Genomic DNA, 21,653 nt, shown 5'->3' with positions numbered 1-21,653 from the left:
TTTAAATAACAACATTTGATTAAAATAAATCTTTTAGCTTTACAATACCTTTAAATATAAAATGGAATAAGTTGTTGTATATAGGTTTTTTGTACCTCAGGGTCAATAAAGTTTCAAGTCAATGAAAATATCACTATATTTTGTAAAACATGTAAAAAACAACAACTATCGAAAATAGAATAAATATTTATCTTAATTTTAAAGTAGAAGAGTTGTTTTTTTAAAAATAAATATTTCAACTTTGCTAATATATTTAAAAATGAAAAATTGTGGATTTAAAACTAAAATATAAAGTTTAGTAATTAAGTTAAATTTTTTTTATAATTATGTCATGTTCAGTTAAAGAAGATTTAGAAACTGTAACTTAAAGCTTTATATGTTGTTAAAAACTTAACAAATCCTACATAAATATTTCAATGATTATTGACCTTTAATATAAACAGTTTTATTTAAGTGACCATATGAAGTTAACAATAATTAGATACTTTGAAAGTTTACTTCCAATTTTATTACCAACTTTATTTATGTAATGAATTCCATTGTTGTATTTTTAATATGTTGGATAATGTTTTTGAAATGTTTTGTAACCGTGAAACTAAAAACTTAAAAAATAAAAGCTTAAGTTTATTAGAAAAAAAACTATTAATGAATTATTTTTTAGAATAATAATTTTACTACTATAGCATTATTTAAACTAGTTTCAAATGGATTCAAATAGTCCTACAAATCCAGGTCAAGCTAACTTACCAATTATTAGATCTCAAGCTCAATTGAATACTCCAAGTAAAACAGAAGTATTTAGCCCTCTGTCTGCTCAAACAAACAATGTTTCTAATATATCACCTACAAAGCAAGATCCAGTTACTTTTCATGCTGTTTCAGAACAAAATTCTGATACAACACAAAAAACTATAGATACTTCTCATATAAGTCCTCTAAAAGGAGTCATAACATCACATGTAAACACACAACAAAAAGAATTAGTCACACAACCATCTAACCAACAGGCTTACCAGTCAAGGCCACCTCAAACTTTGAACAGCCAGTTACCTGAAAATAATAGCTTACAGGATAAACCTGTACAAAGACAAATTATACCTCAACAACATCATGTTCCTCAGCAATTGAGCTCTCTTCCAAGCTCCGATGTACAGTCCTCTGGTTTACCTCATCAACCTTATCAAACACAATCTAATCTACTACATTCTACCACTTTGTCTCCTCAAAAAATACCATCATCCCAAGTGACACCACTGAAAAAGGAACCTCAAGAGCAAAATACTTTCCCTGAAAAATCCGCTGCTCCACCACCTGGTCAAACAGTTATACTTAAGGGTGCTCCAGTGCAACAAAACTCTAATATTGTTTTGGCTCCTATAAATTCATCAAAAATGACTATTTCTCAACTAAACTCCAATAATACTCCAACAAAGTCAGAGCCTAATTCAACTTACTCAAATCAGGACATTAAACCTTTGCTTACTACTGAAACGGATAAAAAACAAATGAGTTATATTTTACAATTTTTGAAAGAAAAAGGTTTAAGTGGAACTTTGAACTCTTTGCAGAAAGAAGCTAATGTAAACCCTGGTAGGTTAATTTAAACAAAACTTTAAAAGTTTTTGTTTTTATTAGAAGCTAAAATTGATTTAATTTAATTATTTTATTTATTTTTTCATTCTTTGTTCTCCAAACAATTTTTTTTATAAAGAATTTTAAAATTAGTCCAGTATGTAGGAAATGTACCACACTTAGTTGTGATCACTTCTGGTTATTAAATAATTATAAAAACTTAAATGTATAAAAGTTTTTATTCATATTGATTTTAGGTTAAAAATTTAATTTAAAATAACAACTAGATTTACATAAAAACTGATAAGTTAATTAACTTGGCTTTCTTTAGGTTTTAGAGACTTAAACTTTTTTATTTTGCTGAGCTGTTGACAGAAAAAATTTAGACTTTTAATATTTGCAGTTCTAAGATTTAGATAATATTCTTATTAACCTTGTTTTTAAAGCACGAAATATCTTATGGAGCTTAATGTTCTATTTAAAAAGATAACTAGTATAAAACTTATGCTTTAATACAGTTTTAAAATAGTAATTAAAAAAGCTTATTTCAATTAACCATTTTTTGCTAAACTTGTATTTGGTAAAAATTGGCTTAAGGTTAGGGTTATCTTTGAAGCTTGACTCTTAAAAATTGTAATAAATATACTACTTGTTTTGTACATCTGTATCTAAATAACTCATAAGTTTTATAATAAAACAAGTTTTACTACTTTTTTTTTGTTCAGAGTCCTTACCACAACTAAAGAGCCAAGTGCTGACTGGTGATTCATCTAGCTCTTTGACTAGTGCTGAAGTTTCAAGTCTTTTTTCAGCTTATTCCAACGAGTCTGATCCTACCAATTATGAAGATAACTATAAGTCAGTTTAAACATATGTATTTTAAATTTTAAGTACATGACTGTAAAACTTTTAATTAGTATGTTTCTTCATCAGAAGTGTTCAAATTTTCAAATAAGTTATAACACAGGTATTGTAAACATTAAAAAAACTTAATTGAAAAAAACTTTTGTAAAAATTAGTTATTACTTAAAGCACAGTAATTTAAAAAAGTTTTAAACTGATTCACAGTACTTTATTGGTATACTTTTTTAACTATTATGAATTCTCTAGCTTCAATATTAAGTATTTAAATACTTTAAAAATAATTGTAATTTTTGAAAGAACTAAAAAGTGAATAATATTAAAATGTTTTTCATAATTTAATTTCTAAAAAGTAAAATATGAATCTTTTAATTTAACAAATTTAAATTTTTATTTTTATTTTACAACAATTATATAAGTGAGTGCCAATGCTTAGATGTCTAATAGAATACCTCAAGGGTCGTAGTTGATAGTTGTATTAGTTGTCTAATATATTACTTTATTTACTTGATTTTTGCCAAAAAAATATTAGTGCACTTACTATTATAGCTTATTATCTGATGTTTTGAAACAGACTGTATACTCAATTTTTTGTTTCTCTTTTTGAAAACAATTTTATAAAAATTAATACTTACTACAATTCAAACCTTTATAATTAATTAGGTTAATTTAGAAGTATTACACTCAAATTACTTATGCAATTAAAAAAAAAATTGATAACAAATTCATAAGTGTCTTTTATTTATTTAAATATTTTTTTTTATATTTTGATTTAAAACAATAAAGAAAAAAAGAAGTAAGTTATTTGTATATGAAGTACTTTTATAATTATATTTTTTTAAATCTTAAGTTTTAAAACTTGTTCTCTAAAAAAGCTAATTTGTTTAAATTATCTTGTAGTAATTGAATTCAATCGCCTTTGTAAGTATTTCTTTTAGTTGCAACAACATTACTACAAATACCTAATAACATCTTTTTCACAGAGTTTTACTGCAATTTATTGACGGTGTAATGGATTTATACAAGTTTGAACTTTCACAACTTCTTTACCCAGTTTTTATTCATATGTACCTTGAACTTATTTATAACAACCATGTTGATAAAGCAGAATCATTTATGAAGAGTTTTGGGTATGTTGATTTCTTTCTGGCAACATTTTATTTTTAAATGATATTGATTTATAAGATAAGTAAAATTGTTATAGTAGATGTATTAGAAACAAAAAAATAACCATAATAAATCTTAATAAGGAAATTTATATAGATATAAAAAAAAATTATGTGAATTTTTGAATAAAAAAAAATAAAATAATTTCTTCTATATAAATGTTATGTTAAGTCATGTCAATGAAAATAGTTACAGTCCATTAACGTAGAAAGATTTTTAAATGGCTATATAATATTAGTTTAGTTATAATATTATTTCAAAATATATTTTTATATATTATACTAAAAATTTCAACTAAAGTTTTATTTTCATTTTAGCATTTAGAAAAGAGAACTTTAAAGTATGAGTACAAGATTTATGAGTTTTTCTTTTTTTGAGTATATATCAAATAAATTATTTTTAAGCATATTTAGTGCATAAAATAATTTAAGTCTAAATTTAAAATGAAAATTACAAAGAATTTTTGCAATTAATTCAGTTCTATAATTCAACTATCAAAAAAAATTGTTAAAAAACAAAACTTAATAGTTTTTTGGTAAAAGGACACTGTTTTATTTAAAAATCATATTTTAACTGGTCAAAATTTTATCAAGAATAAACTCCTTAAAAATTAGGAGAATATATTTGAGGAGGACAATAGTTAGATAATTTATTTTAGTTTTTTTAGTCTGCACGCACTCACAACTTTTCATAAAAAGCTTTTATTAGGTTTAATAACAACTGAACAACTTCTTAAATATTTTTGTTCATGAGTATATGTGCGTTTTTATAGCAACCAAATGGAAACGTATCATGAAGATAATATGACTCACATTCGTGTTATCAAATCAAAGCATCAAATGGAAAATTCTTGTTTTGTAAGAGAACTAAGAAAAATGAAATATACAGTCAAAATATCAACAGATTCAAATCAGCAACTTAAAACTCAGGCAAGTGTTTGTTGTAATTCGGTAGTGTTTCTTTAAGTGATTATGTAACTATAACATTTTGATCAACTCAATGCTAAAAGTTCTGAACAAAGATAACAATTTTTTAACATAAAACTTAATTAGTTAAAATATTTGTTTAAGATAAAGATTTTTGTATTTAATTTTATTTATTAAGTTTTTTATTGGCTGCTAGTATTAGTCAACTTGTATATAATTTTGATATCTAAGTGCTTATTTTGATGCAAATAGGCAAATAAAAGTTTTTTGACTAGTATTTATTTATTTGAGTAATTCAACTTATTTTCTATTTGAAAAAAACTAACTTGATTTTTGCCTAGATTATAATACTTTTTATGAAATAAGCAAAGTTATCTTTTGTTGTGCAATATTCTTTTAACTATTTTACTATTTAAGTGTTTTTATTTTATATAAATTTAGTTATTTTCAACAAGAACTTAAAATTTTCTAACAACTAGTTTCGTTCTAACAATGTAAGTAAAACAAAGCAATTAAAGGTAAGTTATATACAGGCTTGCCAAAAAAACCTGGAATTCTGGAAAAGTATGTGATTTCGAAAAAAATTCACTAAAAAACCTGAAAAAAACGGGAATTTGAAAGAATTTTTACATGTAAAGTAATAAATTTTCGATTAAATACGAAAAATATATCATGTAAAAAAATATGTGTCATTATTTTTTATTTAAAAATACACCTTTAGTAGCTTGCCGTATCTTTTCAATGTTGTTATACTTTTAAAGATAGTTTTTTACCTTAAACTTGAAAATATATTTAAAATAGACCAAAAATCGTGATTTTTTTTTGAAAAACCTTTGGCAACCCTATATTTACCAAGTAGTAAATACTTTTTTGTGCTAATTAAATTTATTAGTGTTTATTATGAAATACATTGAATATATAGAAACTAAACTAAGTAAAACAGTACAAAAATAAAATAACTTTTTAGATATTATTCCTAAATTTTAAATAATAAATAGAAATTGTAAATATTGTAATTATTTTGTAAATTGCTACAGACGAGCTTACTTTCTTAAAAAAAAAGTTTTTTGAAAACTGTCTTTGAAGCTTTGTTTAATCAAGCCATTTATAAATTATGGTTAACAACAGTAGAATAAAAGTTTATAATAAAAATATTTCTTTTATATTTAATAGTGAAAATGTATTTATGTTTCAATAACTTTACACAGATTACAAAAAACATGCCTCTAGTGCAAAACGTGCTGAGCAGGTACATCACGATTGAAACGTACGAGGGCAGAGCAAGAAGCAAGATGCAAGTTGATTCTGCCAGTGGTGGTTTGCATGGGGAGGCTGGCAACAATGAGAACAAAATTAAGGTGTTGATTTTATTTTGATAAAAATAAGTTCTTTGTTTACACTCAGTTACCATATTTAACATAATAATGTAATTAAAGGTTCAATAATAATAGATAAATAGTAATATTTAATACGAGTTATTACATTGTTTTGTATATACAGACATAATAAGTTCTGTAGTAGTGAACGTGTCAGAAATGCATCGATAATATTTTTGCTCATTGTGTGAATAAAGATTAAATTTAGATTGTGCCTATTTCAAAATAAGCGTGTAAGATTTATAGGCTAGTAGCTAACATTAAGAGTTTGGCTTTAAGATTTCAAAATTAGTTTATAGCAGTACTTAACCAAACAAGAAAAATACAATACTCACACTTCAAACGTTCAGGTGCTCTTCGGTTTGCTGAAGGAGCCTGACATCGAGATTCCGATGGAAGAAGAAGAAGACATGGTTGTGGACGATGGTGATCTTCCCAAACCAACCCCGAAAAAACGAAAACGCCCCGGAACTTTTGCCAGGAAGTCCAAAAACGACCCGAACGCCCCACCCGTAACAAGGATTCCGCTTCCCGAACTCAGGGTGAAATTTCAAAATATAAACTTATGATGCACTAAGTATTAATGTCAATACTTGTATATATTTTATAGTGTTTTTTATATACATTTAAATCAATTTTGATTTCTTTGCTTTGTTTTATTATTTCACTCTCAAATAAATAAATCAAAAACTATATGTTAGAATTTTATATAATGATGTTTCAAAATAAATCATTAATTGACTATGAACGCCATCAACTTTGATTGGTAAGTGTTGTTTTATTTATAAAAGTATCACTTAAGTTTTTATAAAATAAAAATATCATTGTAAAGTTTTGATAGGATGCTGGGAAGGCTGAGTTAGTCATGTACCACAAAGAAAGCTTGAAGCGATTGAAGCTGAGCGACAACACAAAACCTTCAGTGGTGATGTACACGATTACAAACAGCTACGATGAAGTTACATGCGCCACTATTTCCGACGATTCCAGTCTAATGGCTGCTGGTAGATTTTGTTATATTTTGTTTGATGTGCAGAGTTTGTTTGTACGTTTTTCTTTTATAAAGTAAGTAAAAATGTTTTATAAAAATTTTAAACGTTTTGAAAATGTTTTAAACTTTGCAAGGAGTTATGAGATTGTATGATTGAAATATGCAGTAAATAGTTTTCAAAAATAAGTGTCTTTGATACTTAATTAGTTTATGTTTTGAAAAGATTTTTGAAGTAGTAATGTATAAAAGTCTTATTAATTTATTTGTTGTATACTTTGCGTTTTTCAGTAAATAAATATTAAGTTTATCTAAGAAAGTATTAAATAAATAACTGAAACTTGATTAATGTTAAAAGGATTTCATAATTCGGACATAATAATCTGGAGTTTAACAAAGGAGGGATTAAAAGAATTAAAAAAGTATGAAGATTTAAATGAGATGGATAAAGAAGACGACGACATACTAAGTCAGATCATGGATAAAGAATCTAGCATCGAAAAAAGGTTGAGTAGAGTTAATTTTAAAAATGTAAATGGCAAAAACTCATAAAGTTCATTAAAAAAATAAGTATTTTTTTAAGGAGCTAAAAGTTTTAAATCATGATTATAAGATGAGTTTAAAAAATACTTCATGATTAACGATTTAAAAAAAAGTTATATTTAATTTAAGATAAAACCTTTTTAGATACTTTCGGGCTTTAGCTAAAGTTGCTTATTAAAGGCAGTCATTGCAATTTTATATATATTTATATAAGCATTAATTATTTGTATATTTTATTATTATAAGACTACATCTATATTTTACATAGTTTAGTATTTTCGACAAAAAAAAAAGGTTTAGTATATATAAATATCATAATATGAAAATTTATACTGAAAAATATTCTGTAAGACTTTTAAACGAATAGAGTTCATGTAAAAGTGCATTTGTGTATTTTTAGAAAAGCCGTCTTTTGAGTTTTTTAAGCGATTGTTGTCCATAGTATTTTGAAAGTTCATGTGATTTCTTAAAAAAAATATTGATTAAAAATTTATTATATTAATATGAATTTACAAATTATAAAATCAGTTATGTTTTTACTATAAGTTTAAGTAAAGCCCGTATATACTTTTTTGTATATTCGAGTGTTTAATAAAATATGAATTTAAAAATGAAAAGCAATATAAACAATAATATTTAATTCTTAAAAATTTTCAGAACTCTAAAAGGTCACAAAGATGTAGTTTACGGCGTGAGTATTTCTCCTTGTAGAAGGTACCTAGTGTCATGCTCAGCCGACGAAGAAGTCAGGTAAGTGTTTTATTATATGACCACTAAATTGTTAATATAATTTAATATAGTATATTAAATAAACAGTCTGATTACTTGTACCCTTAAAAACAGATTGTGGAGCCTTCAAATCTGGACAAGCCTGATTTCGTACAAGGGACATTTAGCGCCGGTATGGGACGTTCAGTTTTCACCTTTGGGACAGTATTTTGTTTCCTGCGGGGCCGACAGAACAGCAAGGTTGTGGTCCATGGACCATTTCACTCCTTTGAGAATATTTGCCGGTGTGTGACATTGTGCGCTTGTATGTATATTTTGCATGTAAATAAACTTACAAGCATGTATGTCACAGGTCATCTGTCGGACGTTGATTGCGTTTGTTTTCATCCAAACTGCAACTACATAGCAACCGGTTCCAGTGACAACACCGTTCGCGTTTTCGATCTTAAAACAGGCGAGTCCTGTAGAATGTACACAGGGCATAAGGTTGCTTTCATAGTTTTGTGTGAAGTATTTTCTGATTGCTCAAATAAAAAGTTGTAAAAAAATGTTTGTTCTAGTGTAGGATAATAATGTAAGTATTTTCAGTTGCATACATGAAGTAATGTAATGAAGAAGAAAAATTTAAAGAGCAGAAAGTATGATTTAGAGATTTATGTTATAAAACAAGACCTGACCAACTTTAATAAAATTGAATAATCTTAAGTTAAGTATTAAAGAAGATTGTTTTTAAACTTAAATGGATAAAAAAAGTACTTCATAAAAAAAAATCTTTCTATCGTATACTATTTATAGAAACTGTCTTAAAATTTGAAATAGATGATTTTCTACTATACATATACATATTAACCTTTAGGTTGTCTGTTTCTTTCAATTAAATTTCAATAACTTAACTAAATATATTTATAAATTAAATTGACCTCAAATTTGTGGTAACAGACATCTTTTGTATAAAGTATAACTAATATCTATGACAAATTTTGTAATAAAAGGTTTTAAGTAAAACAAAATATTTTTTATTTTTAAAGTAGAAATGTTAAGTCTATAAATTATTAAAAAATATTTTTCAACTCTTTTTCAAATAAAATAAAACCTGTATTTTCATTGCTAACCGAATTTAGCCTAAATACGAAGTTATTGTTAAGAATAACTTTAAAACTAGTTTTACACCTGTACAAATAAAATATTTAAACAAAGCTTGATTCAATGTTAACCAATGCAATACATTTCTACCCTAATTAATTTTATTCAAGAAACGGGTGTTGGTGGTGAGATGGGCTCCGGACGGCAGGATGCTGGCATCGGGGGGAGCAGACGGCCACATCCTCGTGTTCGACATCGTCACAAAGCAGGTGTGCATCAGAATAAACGCGCACGCCGGTCCCGTATACACCCTGTCCTTCAGCAGGGACGGCGAATGCATTGCTTCAGGTACTGATTGTTTTCGTTCATTTTGTTGGTTAAGAAGTTGATTTGTACTTGTGCGTTTTAGCTAACTTTATTGATAAGAATTATGCTTGTTTCACATTTAAAGTTTCGATAGCAAAAATTTAGTAGCTTGAATTTATAAAATAAAAATTAATAAATTTTAGTTCTGTTTTATCTTTTGCAGAGAATGAAAAACGATCTTAAGTTCTAAGATAAAGAAGTTGTTATTATAATTTATTTTTAAGAGTTCAAGTGTAATGCTTCTAGATTTTTTATAATATTATTTTTTGTTTAAGTACTTCATTAAAAAAATTAACTTTATTTTCATAAGTTTTATTGTAATTATTAATTAAGCCAGTTTATAGATTTTATATATTAAAAGTAAATTTTAAAACTTAATAAATTGATCTATAAAACAATGTTGTAATTATAATTTGACATTTTAACATAACTTTATTTTAATTTTAGATGGTAATAACTAGAACTTTATGTTTAAATTTAAGTAAAAAATTATCGAAAAACTTAACATATTTTAACAACTAATATTTTTCTTAGAAACAATTATAACTTAAAATTCCAAAGCTCTACTGTTTAAAAATAAATTAACAACTTTCAAAACACACCTTTGTATGCAATAAAATGAGTATAAATAATTAATAAAAAAATTAACAATAAGTAAAAACTAAGTCTAAAAGTTTTAAAAATATTCGAGTAGAAAAACCACCTAATAAATTTAACACCAGGCGGAGCTGACGACTCGACGCGAGTTTGGAATTTCCAGCGGGCGCTGGCGGAGTTCGACGCGGCGACGGGAAGGGGGATTGGCCACTACCACCAGGTGACCAACAACAAGTCCAACCAGCTGCTCGTGTCCGACATGGCCACCAAGTCGACCAAGGTCGTGTTCGCCCACTTCACCAGGACCAACATGCTGCTGAACGTGGGCAAGTTCGTCAGACCGGACCAGCCCGAAGTCGCTGCTTCGAAGTGATTTGAATTTGTGGTTTGGACCGAATACAACCCCGTGTGTCTTATGTATTTGTGATAGTCACTTTTTTTATTTATTTTGATTTAGATTTTTTTCTTTTATCTAAAAGTGGTTTTTAACAACTTAAATTTTATAAAGTGGAGTAAAAAATTATATTTTAGTTTACTTATTTAATTTGTTTATTATAATAAATATATAGAGTGTACATGACCAATTACAACCTTGTGTCTTGTGTATTTGTAACACTAACTTTGTTTAAACATTTTTACTTGAAACTTGAAAATTTTTGTGTGGACTTATTGTTTCTGAAGTTGTGTAACATTTTTTTAGATAGTTAAAGTACTGACTAAAACTTGTTTATAGCAATTTAAAATTGTTAAAGTAGTATAAAAAGTCTTTTAAAAATTACTTGTTTTATTTTAACCTACATATTAATAAATATATGGACTGTGATTATCATCGATCAAATTATAAACATAAATAAAGCAATTACTTCTAAGTTTTTAGAACAAATTTTCTAATATTTTTTTTGTTGTTAAATTTGTAGAATTATCAATAATTGTTTAAATAATTTTTATACATAATAATAACATTTTTACTTGCAAAATTTATGTTGTTTTGTTATATTTTTTCTTGCTAGCTAACTTTAGTCAATCTCTTTAAATAGGTAGTTCGATAATATAAAAGTCGAAAAGTTGAAACAAAAATTTTGTTCGAAGTAAAAAATGTAAATCTTCTATTAAACTATTCATGTTTATTACTGTTATAACCTTTTTAAGTATTTATATGCGGGCTTAGAAAGACTTGAAGTATTACATATACAGTAAATCAAGTAGATAGTAAACTTTATGCAGATAGTTATGTTTGGTCAGGAGTCGAATATGCACGAAGACACTTTTGCACGGGTTGGATATTTGTTTTAATTTTTTTTTTTTATTATTAATTTAAATTAAAAAACATTTTTTTTTACTTTCGCTGTTGCCCCTTACTCTCGGTCGGTAACTTTTTTCCTTCTTTTTTGTTTTTTATTAATATATTTTTTAGTTTATTTATTATTTTTTTAATAATTGATTTTTTTTACTCCTATATAAAAATGACCCTTCGTGCAAAATTGTCTTCGTGCAAAAAAGTTTTTGTGCATATTTGACCCGTTCCCCAGTTATTTTAAATTAAAGTTAGTTATTATAAGATTAAAAATGTGTAATGTATTAGTGTCTTAATTACAATCTTGGTAGTAAATAGTTTCGGAACGAATTTATCAGCAACTAAACAGTTTCAACTTATCATTTGGAGTAAGATTGTTTTTGTTTAGAGTTGAAGCCAAAAGTCGTTTATGAAATTAAGAAATCGTTTATGGCTGAGTAATATTTTTTTGTAATGAAAAGAGATAGAAATTGATAAAAAAAAACTAACATGATTGAAAGAACTTTAAAAAATTGTAAATGTTTATTCTAAAAAGCATATAATTTTAATAAATTGTTGAATTCAGCCTCTTTTATTGAAGTGTTCAATCATAGTTGCCCTAAACATTTTAATTTTTAGTATCTACTTATTACTAGAATTGGTACTTTATATGTGTATCTTAAACCACTTAATCTTGTTTGTGTTAGGTTCTGTTGTGGAGTTTAGCTAGTTTATTTAGTAGTTTTAATACTACTTTAGTTCGATAATGTTTAACTTAGTATTATAACTTAAAATGTTTGCTTACATTCAAATCAAGATGCACTTTTACAACTTTTAAGGCTTTATTTAAATTGTTAGTACTATCACAGTTACGTTTGGACTAGAGTTATAAGTATTTTATTTAGTTTATAGCTGTTTGTTATGTGTCCGTATGTAAGTGCAGTTTGAAACAATAAGTTGAACAAATTATTATTTTGTTACACATTGTCTACAAAGATTAGTGTGTAATTACACTCATACATATTATTATAACGAGTACAAGCTAAATCTGCCCGACCATGTAAAAGTTATTGACAGTATTTGTTTATGGGTGGTAAATGAAAATATGTATTATTAAAACAAATATTACATTTATTATCAATTTTTTTTTTTTACTTTTATTGATTCCAATGAAAATTTTGGAAAATGAATAAATTAATGTTTTTTATTTCTTAAACTAATACAAAATTTATGATGACTAGTTGTAATTAGTTTTAATTAGATAATACTACTAACTAAAACTAGAATAAATGTTTATAAATAATTGTTTGTCATTACAAATTAAAACTAATACAGTATTGTCCTTTCATTTTTTTCGTTAGAATTTAAATTTTGACCTCCATTACATTTGAATACCTTTTGTTAATAAAACTGTTTAGTTTAAAGTAACTGAACTTATATAAATAAAACGTTACTTAAAAATAAAGTAGTTTTAACATTATATTTTATTAATGAAATTAAATAAAGAATGACAGAAAATGCTTTAATTTAATTATAGTTTTAAAGAAAATGTTAAAAAATCACTATGCTGATGTCTTTGTCTAGTAGATGAAATGATATGATCAGTATTTAGTTAACTATAATAAAACTTGAAATTTGTTATAATGAAAACATCATAGAAAAAGACTTGAGGAATCTGCTTAAATGGGACCAAATTCAATTGTTACAAAGCTGCTACATAAATTTATTTTTTACAAGCAGCTAAGTGTAGTTAAACTTTATAAATATCCATTGAATACTTCTGAAGTAAAATTTTATGTTTTAATTCAAAAAACAATGCATATTCATATATTTGTACTTATATGTATGAATTTAATTTTTGATTGAAAACTTATATGCAGCTTAACAAAAGGCGTCTTTTTATTAGAAGGATCTTTTGAAATATGAATTCATTACGACTTAACAATTAAATTTATAATCTATTTTCTAATCGCTAACATCTGTAAACAATGAACAAAGAGTTATTATTTTACAAAACTTACCATTTTATTTCTCAAAAGACCTTTGGGAACAAAAATAGTTTTTTTATTTTGTTAGTATAAATTAAAAAAAAACAACAACTGTTCACTAACTTAAAACCAGCCCCTCTGTTGCTCATTGAACTGTTAAAATTTCCAAAAAGGTTCATCTACTCTTAGAAACCAGGTTCTGGTGTTAAGGTTCAAGTTGAGATTTTACCTTAAACTATTTGTTACTTAATATACAACCGGTGATCTGATTTATGTAAAAAACAGTTGGTTTTTTAGGAGCTTAATCACTAATAAAGTTAATTACACTTATTTTAATTTTTGCTTGATTTGACGTTTTAGAAAAAAAGTCGTATTTCTAAGTGTTACATAATTTACTCAGCTTAATTTTTGTATCAATAATTTACATCATTTTTGAATACAAAAGTAAAGTTCATAGGTTGCAAAATGTTTTCAAAGGTAATAAACATGCACTGAAAGACATTTTTTACTCATCCAAATCAGTTCAATCTGATAAACTTCTAACAAAATAATCGTTCATTTGGTCAGTTTTTCATTCAAGTTAAACCGCATCCGTTAAATTCTCATCCGAATTTTTACTAAACTAGTTTTATTCCAGTATACTTTTAGAAATATAATTTGTTTCTAAATTTTTATTTGAAACAATCTAATCTTTTAAATAACAAGGAGCTCTAGCTAAAACTTATACTTTAAGTTAAGAGACTGAATTAAAAAAAATCTCACGACGAACTTCAACAAAGCATTATTGACTTTTGGATCATAAATACTTAGTTTAGATAGTTTATAAATTACGCTGTTTAGTTTTTGTAAAGCTTATGTTGTAGTATTTAGTTATACATATGTTAACTTTAGTTCAACTTTATTTTCGACTGAGTTTTCTAAACTAAATTTTTGTTTTTAAATCAGAGTGGTTTGAAGTTACAACATGTTTTACTTCGAATCCAATAGTATTTCATAGAATTCAAATCTGAACTTTGCTTATTTCAGTTCTAATCATCCTATTTCTATTTTAATTTTAGAATAAAAGGTTATTATCATTTAGGTGTAATGTTGCATATTTGTATAGTGTATTACACTTATACTGTTGCTTTTTATCTATTTGTATTTAAATTAATTAAATGGAAGATAAACTATTCGGGAACGGGTAAAATATGCACGAATAAATTTTTGCACGAAGGGACATTTTGGCACGAGAGTAAAAAACAAACTAAAAAAAATAAATAAAAAACAATAAAAAAATAATAGAGGGTAAATTAATACAAAAAAACAAAAAAAAAAAAAGTTACCGACCGAGGTTAAGGGTTAGGGGTAACAGTGATAGTAAAAATAAAAAATAAATAAACTTAAAAAAAAAACAAAATAAAAACGAAATAAAAAGTTACTGACCGAGGGTAAGGGTTAGGGGTAACAGTGATAGAAAAAGTTACCTAACAAAAAATTAAAAAAAAAAGAAAAAAAATACCGACCGAGGGTTAATACAGATAGTAAAAAAAAATAGTTAAAGTTAATAAACAAATTTTTTTCAACTTGTTCAAAAAAGTCTTATTGCAAAAGTGACGCCGTGCAAAAGTGTCAACGTGCAAAAATATCCTTCGTGCAAAAGTGTCCCTTCGTGCATTTTAAGCTCCTACCCAAGTTATTCAGGGTTCGATAAATATATGAATAAAGAATGTATCCTGAAAATAATTAAAGCTTTTTAGTAAAAATATACACTTGAACTAATGATTTTCAGGAAATTGCTTAAAACTGGTGTCAAAGTTGTAACGGGAGCGTTGGTGGCAGGATACTGTGCGCTTTCTTCCAAAAAATGATCGAACAGTACAGCATAAAGAACTCATCTGACAGCCACGTCGATCTGAATTGTGACAAAACACAGCTCAACTTTGTACAAGTAGACTTGGGAAATTGCAAAGTATACAACCAAGTGATGCCAAAAAAAAAAGCTGGCTGCAACTTTGCTGCAAATTAAAACAACTCCAAGCCGGAATTCGAGTTCAACCTTTACGAGTTTAGAAAGCTTCACAAAGTAGTCTTCGACAAAAGTTTGCTGACTTACAAAAGTGGAAAATTAAAATAATGCAGAAGCTCCAAAAACGGTAACTTGGCAGATCCATTACTAGAAAAAGTGTTGATTCAGTTATTGTTTGGTAGAAACTATGAATCTGCAGAAGAGGCTCATAGTCACTAGGTTTTAACAAGTTTCACAATTGGTATTTTTGATATTGTGTGTTCAACTGAATGTTTAAAATAAAATGAACATTATAGACATGTCATTTACGTACCTGATATTAAAGTAGATGAACTAGTAAAATATAGGTTAAAAACAAAATCCCAACTAGCAGTAGTTTTTAATGGGGAAAACCATTGTTATACTTTAGCTAATGTACGCGATGACTCGGTAAAACTTTATAATACTTATGGTTGGACACTCATTATTTCCAAAAAGATATTTTAGATAGCTTAGAAAATCTCTTTATATCTTACTTTACAAACATGATTTTAAAAGTTGATGAAATAAAATCTCAACTCGAGTTCAAGGACACCTGGTCTAAAAGACAAAGAGAAAGTAAGTACATAAATTACTACAATTTGATAGTCAAAGAAGATGAAACCGAAGTGCTTTTAAATGTTCTCAAGACAGAAAATACGAGAATAGTTGTTTATTGTTCTATTTTTTATTCGATTGACTATGTTTGAACAAAAAAACAATAAAGCTATTAGTTGTCCATACTCGTTTAGAGCGAAATTGAATCGTGGAAAACACACAACAGCAGTTTCCACTGAAGACAAAACCAACACTAAAACTCGTTACATCTGCTTAGAATACTTAGAAAATGGTGGTAACAAATTTATTTTTTGTTTAGCTGCTTCTAAAAAATGCTTAGTGGAAAAAAATCTTTTTTTTTTTAAGTTTACTCTTTTAAAAAAACTGGAGAAAAATAACTGTAAAGATTTTTTTGTTTGCATTCATGTAGTAGTCTACCGGATCTATAAAACTAGGATTCGGTCAAATCCTAAGAATTATAGGTTGTTTATAATGTAAATAAATACAAACATAATAAATAAGTACTGTATTACTATTAATTTAGTTAAAATATAAATATTTTTTTCACGTGCGAATAAATAAATTCATTAGTATTGTTGAAATACTTTATTGTGAAAACGAACAAATAGTGTACACCTCGCTTTTAAAAAATAGTTGCATACATAAAATTCTAGTTTTTACTTTTGATATGATTACAAGCTATAATTACAATAGACTTGTTTTTTCGTTGTTTGTATGCCGTGAAAGAAAAAATAATTATTTATCTACTTTAGTAACAGCTTAAAATTTAAAATAAAATACAAGTCAAGTTAGCATTTTTTACGATTAAACAAGATTAAGTTTTTATCGTTACAAAAAAATGAGAAAGAACATAAAGTTTTGCAACTGTTTGCAATTATAAAACGAATTTACAATTTAAAATAAAATTGGTTCGTTATAAAAAAAGAAATATAATATCAACTTTGTAGAGTCCTAAAGTAGACAAGTTTATACAATTGTAATAAAAATATTTTACATTAACTTAGCATTAAGCTTTTGTGATTATAAGAAGCGAAAAAGAAATTGAATATTAACTTTTACAACCTTTTAAAAATATAAAACGAAGAACTGTTGCAAGAGATATCTCCAATCTTTTACTTATCTTTTAGAATACATAGTAAGTTGTGGTGCGGAAATATGTTATTATTAAAAATTATTATAAGACAAGTTTTCTATTTCTAAAACGTTAAGATACAATAATCTAAAGTAACTTATTATCAACTTATAAGGCGCTAAAAGCTGTAAAGACTTTGACACTATAGAACTTTCTAAATATTTAAAATTAGCTTATAAGTAAAAACTGGAAGAAGCTGAAACAAGTAGAAAAAGTTCAGCGATATACTTAATTCATAATATTAGAGTCCGGCTAATTTGGATCCTGGATGCAATAGATCTTTATATAAATGGCGTTTTTGATTATGTAATTCGACAATAAAATAAACTTAAAATGTTTAACAAAACTTTTAGTTCCAAACAGTAATATAAAGTTTGAAATGAATATTTTTAGCACGAATAAATCCATTAAACTAGCTAAATATAGTTTTCATAACATACATATTCATATTTTATAAAAAAAATATTTAAGAAAGGTATAAGAATAACTATAAATAAATAATAAGCAATATATACAGTTACAATAATAGATTTATAAGAATTATTTTTAAATAAATGTTATAGAAAATACAAACTTTTAGATTTGTTACACTCTAAGTTAATTATAAATTAAAGTTAGTTGAGTTTGTATGTAAAAGTCTTATTCCATCAAAACAACAGTGTAAATGCTACCATAGCTAATGAAATACAATGTAATTTTTTCTAATTACAAAGAAAAACACCAAACAACTGTAGTAGTTGTTGGATTACATACTTTTTTATTTGCGTCAACAGCTGTATTCTAGGCTTGGGGTGAGTAACTTAAGATCCACTAATGTTTAAAATTTAAGTGGAATCTCGAATGTGAAAGGTAAAACTGCGGCAATCGAGCATGTAAATTGTTTACATGAAGCTTTTAGCATAAGTAAAGTTTATAGCTTACAATATGTTGAAAAAGTTATATATATGCAACGGTACATATCTTTCCCCTTCTAATTCAGATCAATCTGATAAACTTCTAACAAAATAATTTTCCACTCACCAGTTTTCATTCAAATCGCACCTAGTAAATTTTCATCCGACTAATTTATACTGAACTAGTTTAGCTCCCGTAAGATTTTTTAGAAATACTTTTTATTTTTTAATTAAAATTTAATTATCCATTAAAAAAAAAAACTAAAAGCTCTAGCTTCTAGGTATATGTTGACTTAGGAGGTCAATTTTTATGCATCAATTACTTACGATTTACTTCAACAGCTTTAATGGCTACTAGATCCATAACATTTTGCTGTACTTACGTTGTTTAATAATTTGTAAAGCTTATGTTATACAACTTAGCTATAATTAATCTAGCTACAATATCACTTTATTTTTGAATATAACTTAGATATAAATAAAATCAGAGTGATCAAAAATTTATAACCTAATATAAAAAGTTTGAATTTGAACCTAGTTAGTAGCTAAAATTTAACTAACTTGATAATTTTAAGTTTTGCTTGCTCCAGTTCTAGTCGAGATCTTTCTAAAGCATCTAGCAGACATAAACTAAATAAAAATAGTAGTGAAATGACATTTATGGCTAACCTTGTTGTATTGGCTTATATTACACCAATGCAAAACTTGAGAAAAATATTATAATAAACACGAGTGAAATATCAAATATTGTGAGAAATATAAAAAACATGAAGAAGTTGTTTTTGCAAAGGCGGATAAAGGTTCGACTATTTTTCTACCGGACAAAACAGACAACTTGAAGGTAATGTTTGAGATTATACACCTAAAATAAAACTTGAAAATATTAAATTGGAACAAGTTAGTGATTTTGACAATTTGAAAAAAGCTAAAATAGTTGTTTTACTAAAGGATTTAGTCTCCAAAAGAGAAATAAATCAACAAATTTTCAGTTAATTTAAACTTATTGGTTCAATCAAACCCAGGATATATGGTCGTCAAAAACTACATAAATAACAAGTAACTCTAAAATCTATTTCATTAATGGCAAAGTCACTCCAACCTAAGCTAGCCAAACTTCTCAATTTATTGCTTGAACCAGTGCTAAATTGTAATTCACAGTTTGTAGTAAAAAAGATTCTTTTAAAGTGATTGAGAAGATTAGGAATATTAAGTCGGAAAAAACGCTTTTATCTTTATTTGATGTAAGAATATTTTTTACAAATGTTCCCTTGGACGTCGGCATATTAAAGGAATTCAAGCATTTTTAAGAGGTATAATAATTTTTATATATGACAACTAAGATAAAGACAAAAAAATCAACAAAGAGTAATACCTAAAGGACGATTTGAAAAACTTAAATATTATAATATTGTTACTTGTATTTAATAATTTTTGTTCATTTTAAAGAATGTTTCGATAAAAAACTATTCAACACAATTTTAGTTTTAAATATAATCAGTAAACAGTTTTAAATAATTACAAATTAAAACATTTTTAATACTTCAACTTAAAAAGAAGTAATGTTTTATATACTACAAACGACTTTAGCTAATTTGTGTATAAATAAAAACAGTAAGAGAAAAACGCTGAAGGGCAAAAACATAAGTTTTAGCTGATTTGAAATGCAGTCAATACCTTCAAAATCAGTAAACATAAAGTTTTATTTTTAGACTTCAAAGACCAGGGTACCTAAACTGACCCTAAGAGATAAGAGATCTTTAGATACTTATATAAAGTGAGCAAAAGTAGCGTTTTTAATACAAAAAATTCTTGATAGTACGTAAATGTTTTATAAAACAGTAAGTAAATCTTTATGTAAATCAATTGTAGTTTATTTATTAGAAAACACCTTAAACAGATCCTAAGAAGAGATATTGGGTTAAAAGGCTCTTTAAAGTTAAAAATAATCAGCAATTAAACACTTTTAAAATTTGTTGCTTAGTTTTTTAATTAAAAAAAGTAAGTCAAACTACATAAAACAGTTTATACTGATTAACAAAGAAGATTTTGAGACAATTTTGATTAATATTTCAGTTATTTTATATTTTTATAGTTTTCAACTAACAAAATCTATTCTATATTGTTTATAAACCTAAATTTTCTTTAGCATAGTGTTACCTATTTAGCACATTTAATACCCTTGCAATAATCACCAAAATAATCAATATATTTTTTATTTATAAACTACAAAAAACAAAGTTTTTATAAATCCTATTGTTAACAATTTCACTGAAACGAAAATTTTCATTTAAAACAAAATGTTATGCAAAACTAATGTAGAATGATTTTAATTAATACATATAATTATTTATAAGATGTAACGTTATAAGGCGTTAAATCCTGGAGATCCTGATAAGCTAAGCTTATCGGAATGTATACCACAGATGTTCTTGTGCTAAAACTTTATTTCAACTAACGGCGTTTCACTGCTCTCAAATAAATTTAAGAACAGATCTACGGAGTCTATAAAATGTTAACACACATTAGAAAAAAGCAGAAAAAAGCATGTATAATTATGTATAGTGTTTATCTAAGTAGTAACTATAAATGGACTTTATGGTTTAAAAACAAAGTTTGGGATAAAAGCATAAAATTATAAAATTGTCTACAAAAAAAACAAGTTTAATAAAAGTAGGCACTAACCTCAAAAAGCTCTAAGAATAGGCAAGTTTTAGAGCTTTTTTCTTAGAGCTTTTTGAGGTTAGTGCCTACTTTTATTAAACTTGTTTTTTTTGTAGACAATTTTATAATTTTATGCTTTTATCCCAAACTTTGTTTTTAAACCATAAAGTCCATCTATAGTTACTACCTAGATAAACACTATACATAATTATACATGCTTTTTTCTGCTTTTTTCTAATGTGTGTTAACATTTTATAGACTCCGTAGATCTGTTCTTAAATTTATTTGAGAGCAGTGAAACGCCGTTAGTTGAAATAAAGTTTTAGCACAAGAACATCTGTGGTATAATTATTTATATTCAAGTTTTTTTTATATGCTATAACATTAAATGAAACAAAATTTAGTACTAACAAATAAGACTTCAAATTTTAAAATACTGATATTTATTTTATACTTTATTAATAATTTTACTATTTGTTATTTACTTTACTATATTAAATGCATCATCAAAAATAAATTATAGAAACTAAAGAAAAAAATGATAAAAAATCTTTAAAAGGAAGTAGGAAGAAAGTTTATTCAATTAATAATTTTAACTTTATAAACAATGTTTTACTGTTCAAAATACTAGTGAAAAACAAAAAGCATTAAGTGTATTATAAATGTTAAAATGATTAAATCAATAAATAAAAAACTATAACTAAATCATATATAAACAATATAAAATTAATACTATGAAAAAATTTAAAAAAACAAGCTACTGTAAGCTTTGCAAAGAAATCACAAGCTAGCATAGATCTTTTAGCAACCATGAAAATATGTAATAAAAAAAAGAATAAATAATTTATTAAAAATTTCAAATTAAAAAGTTAATTTGTTTATTTACGTAAAAC

General features: G+C 25.8%; 1 protein-coding gene across 1 annotated transcript; it reads left to right on the top strand.

Annotated features, from left to right (window-relative positions):
- The first annotated feature begins 669 nt into the window (after window positions 1-669).
- Window positions 670-11,037, top strand: LOC145843832 (uncharacterized). The gene is made up of 13 exons (XM_082951071.1): window positions 670-1,590; window positions 2,298-2,430; window positions 3,417-3,563; window positions 4,373-4,529; window positions 5,735-5,884; window positions 6,253-6,444; window positions 6,744-6,906; window positions 7,249-7,396; window positions 8,091-8,183; window positions 8,277-8,446; window positions 8,515-8,648; window positions 9,416-9,593; window positions 10,334-11,037. Exons 1-13 carry the CDS (start codon window positions 705-707, stop codon window positions 10,579-10,581), a joined length of 2,799 nt encoding a protein of 932 aa, XP_082807197.1. The 5' UTR covers window positions 670-704; the 3' UTR covers window positions 10,582-11,037.
- Window positions 11,038-21,653: the final 10,616 nt, after the last annotated feature.

The sequence above is a fragment of the Thalia democratica genome, chromosome 9 (assembly GCF_965202585.1).
Source record: "Thalia democratica chromosome 9, ktThaDemo2.hap1.1, whole genome shotgun sequence".
NCBI lineage: Eukaryota > Metazoa > Chordata > Thaliacea > Salpida > Salpidae > Thalia > Thalia democratica.
This window is presented reverse-complemented; position numbering and strand designations above follow the sequence as displayed.

Excerpts from the sequence above, each read along its gene's own strand:
- LOC145843832 (XM_082951071.1), top strand. The coding sequence starts at position 705 with ATGGATTCAAATAGTCCTACAAATCCAGGTCAAGCTAACTTACCAATT. Across the intron at positions 3,564-4,372 it reads TCATTTATGAAGAGTTTTGG|CAACCAAATGGAAACGTATC; the intron begins GTATGTTGATTT and ends GCGTTTTTATAG. Across the intron at positions 6,445-6,743 it reads TTCCGCTTCCCGAACTCAGG|GATGCTGGGAAGGCTGAGTT; the intron begins GTGAAATTTCAA and ends AAGTTTTGATAG.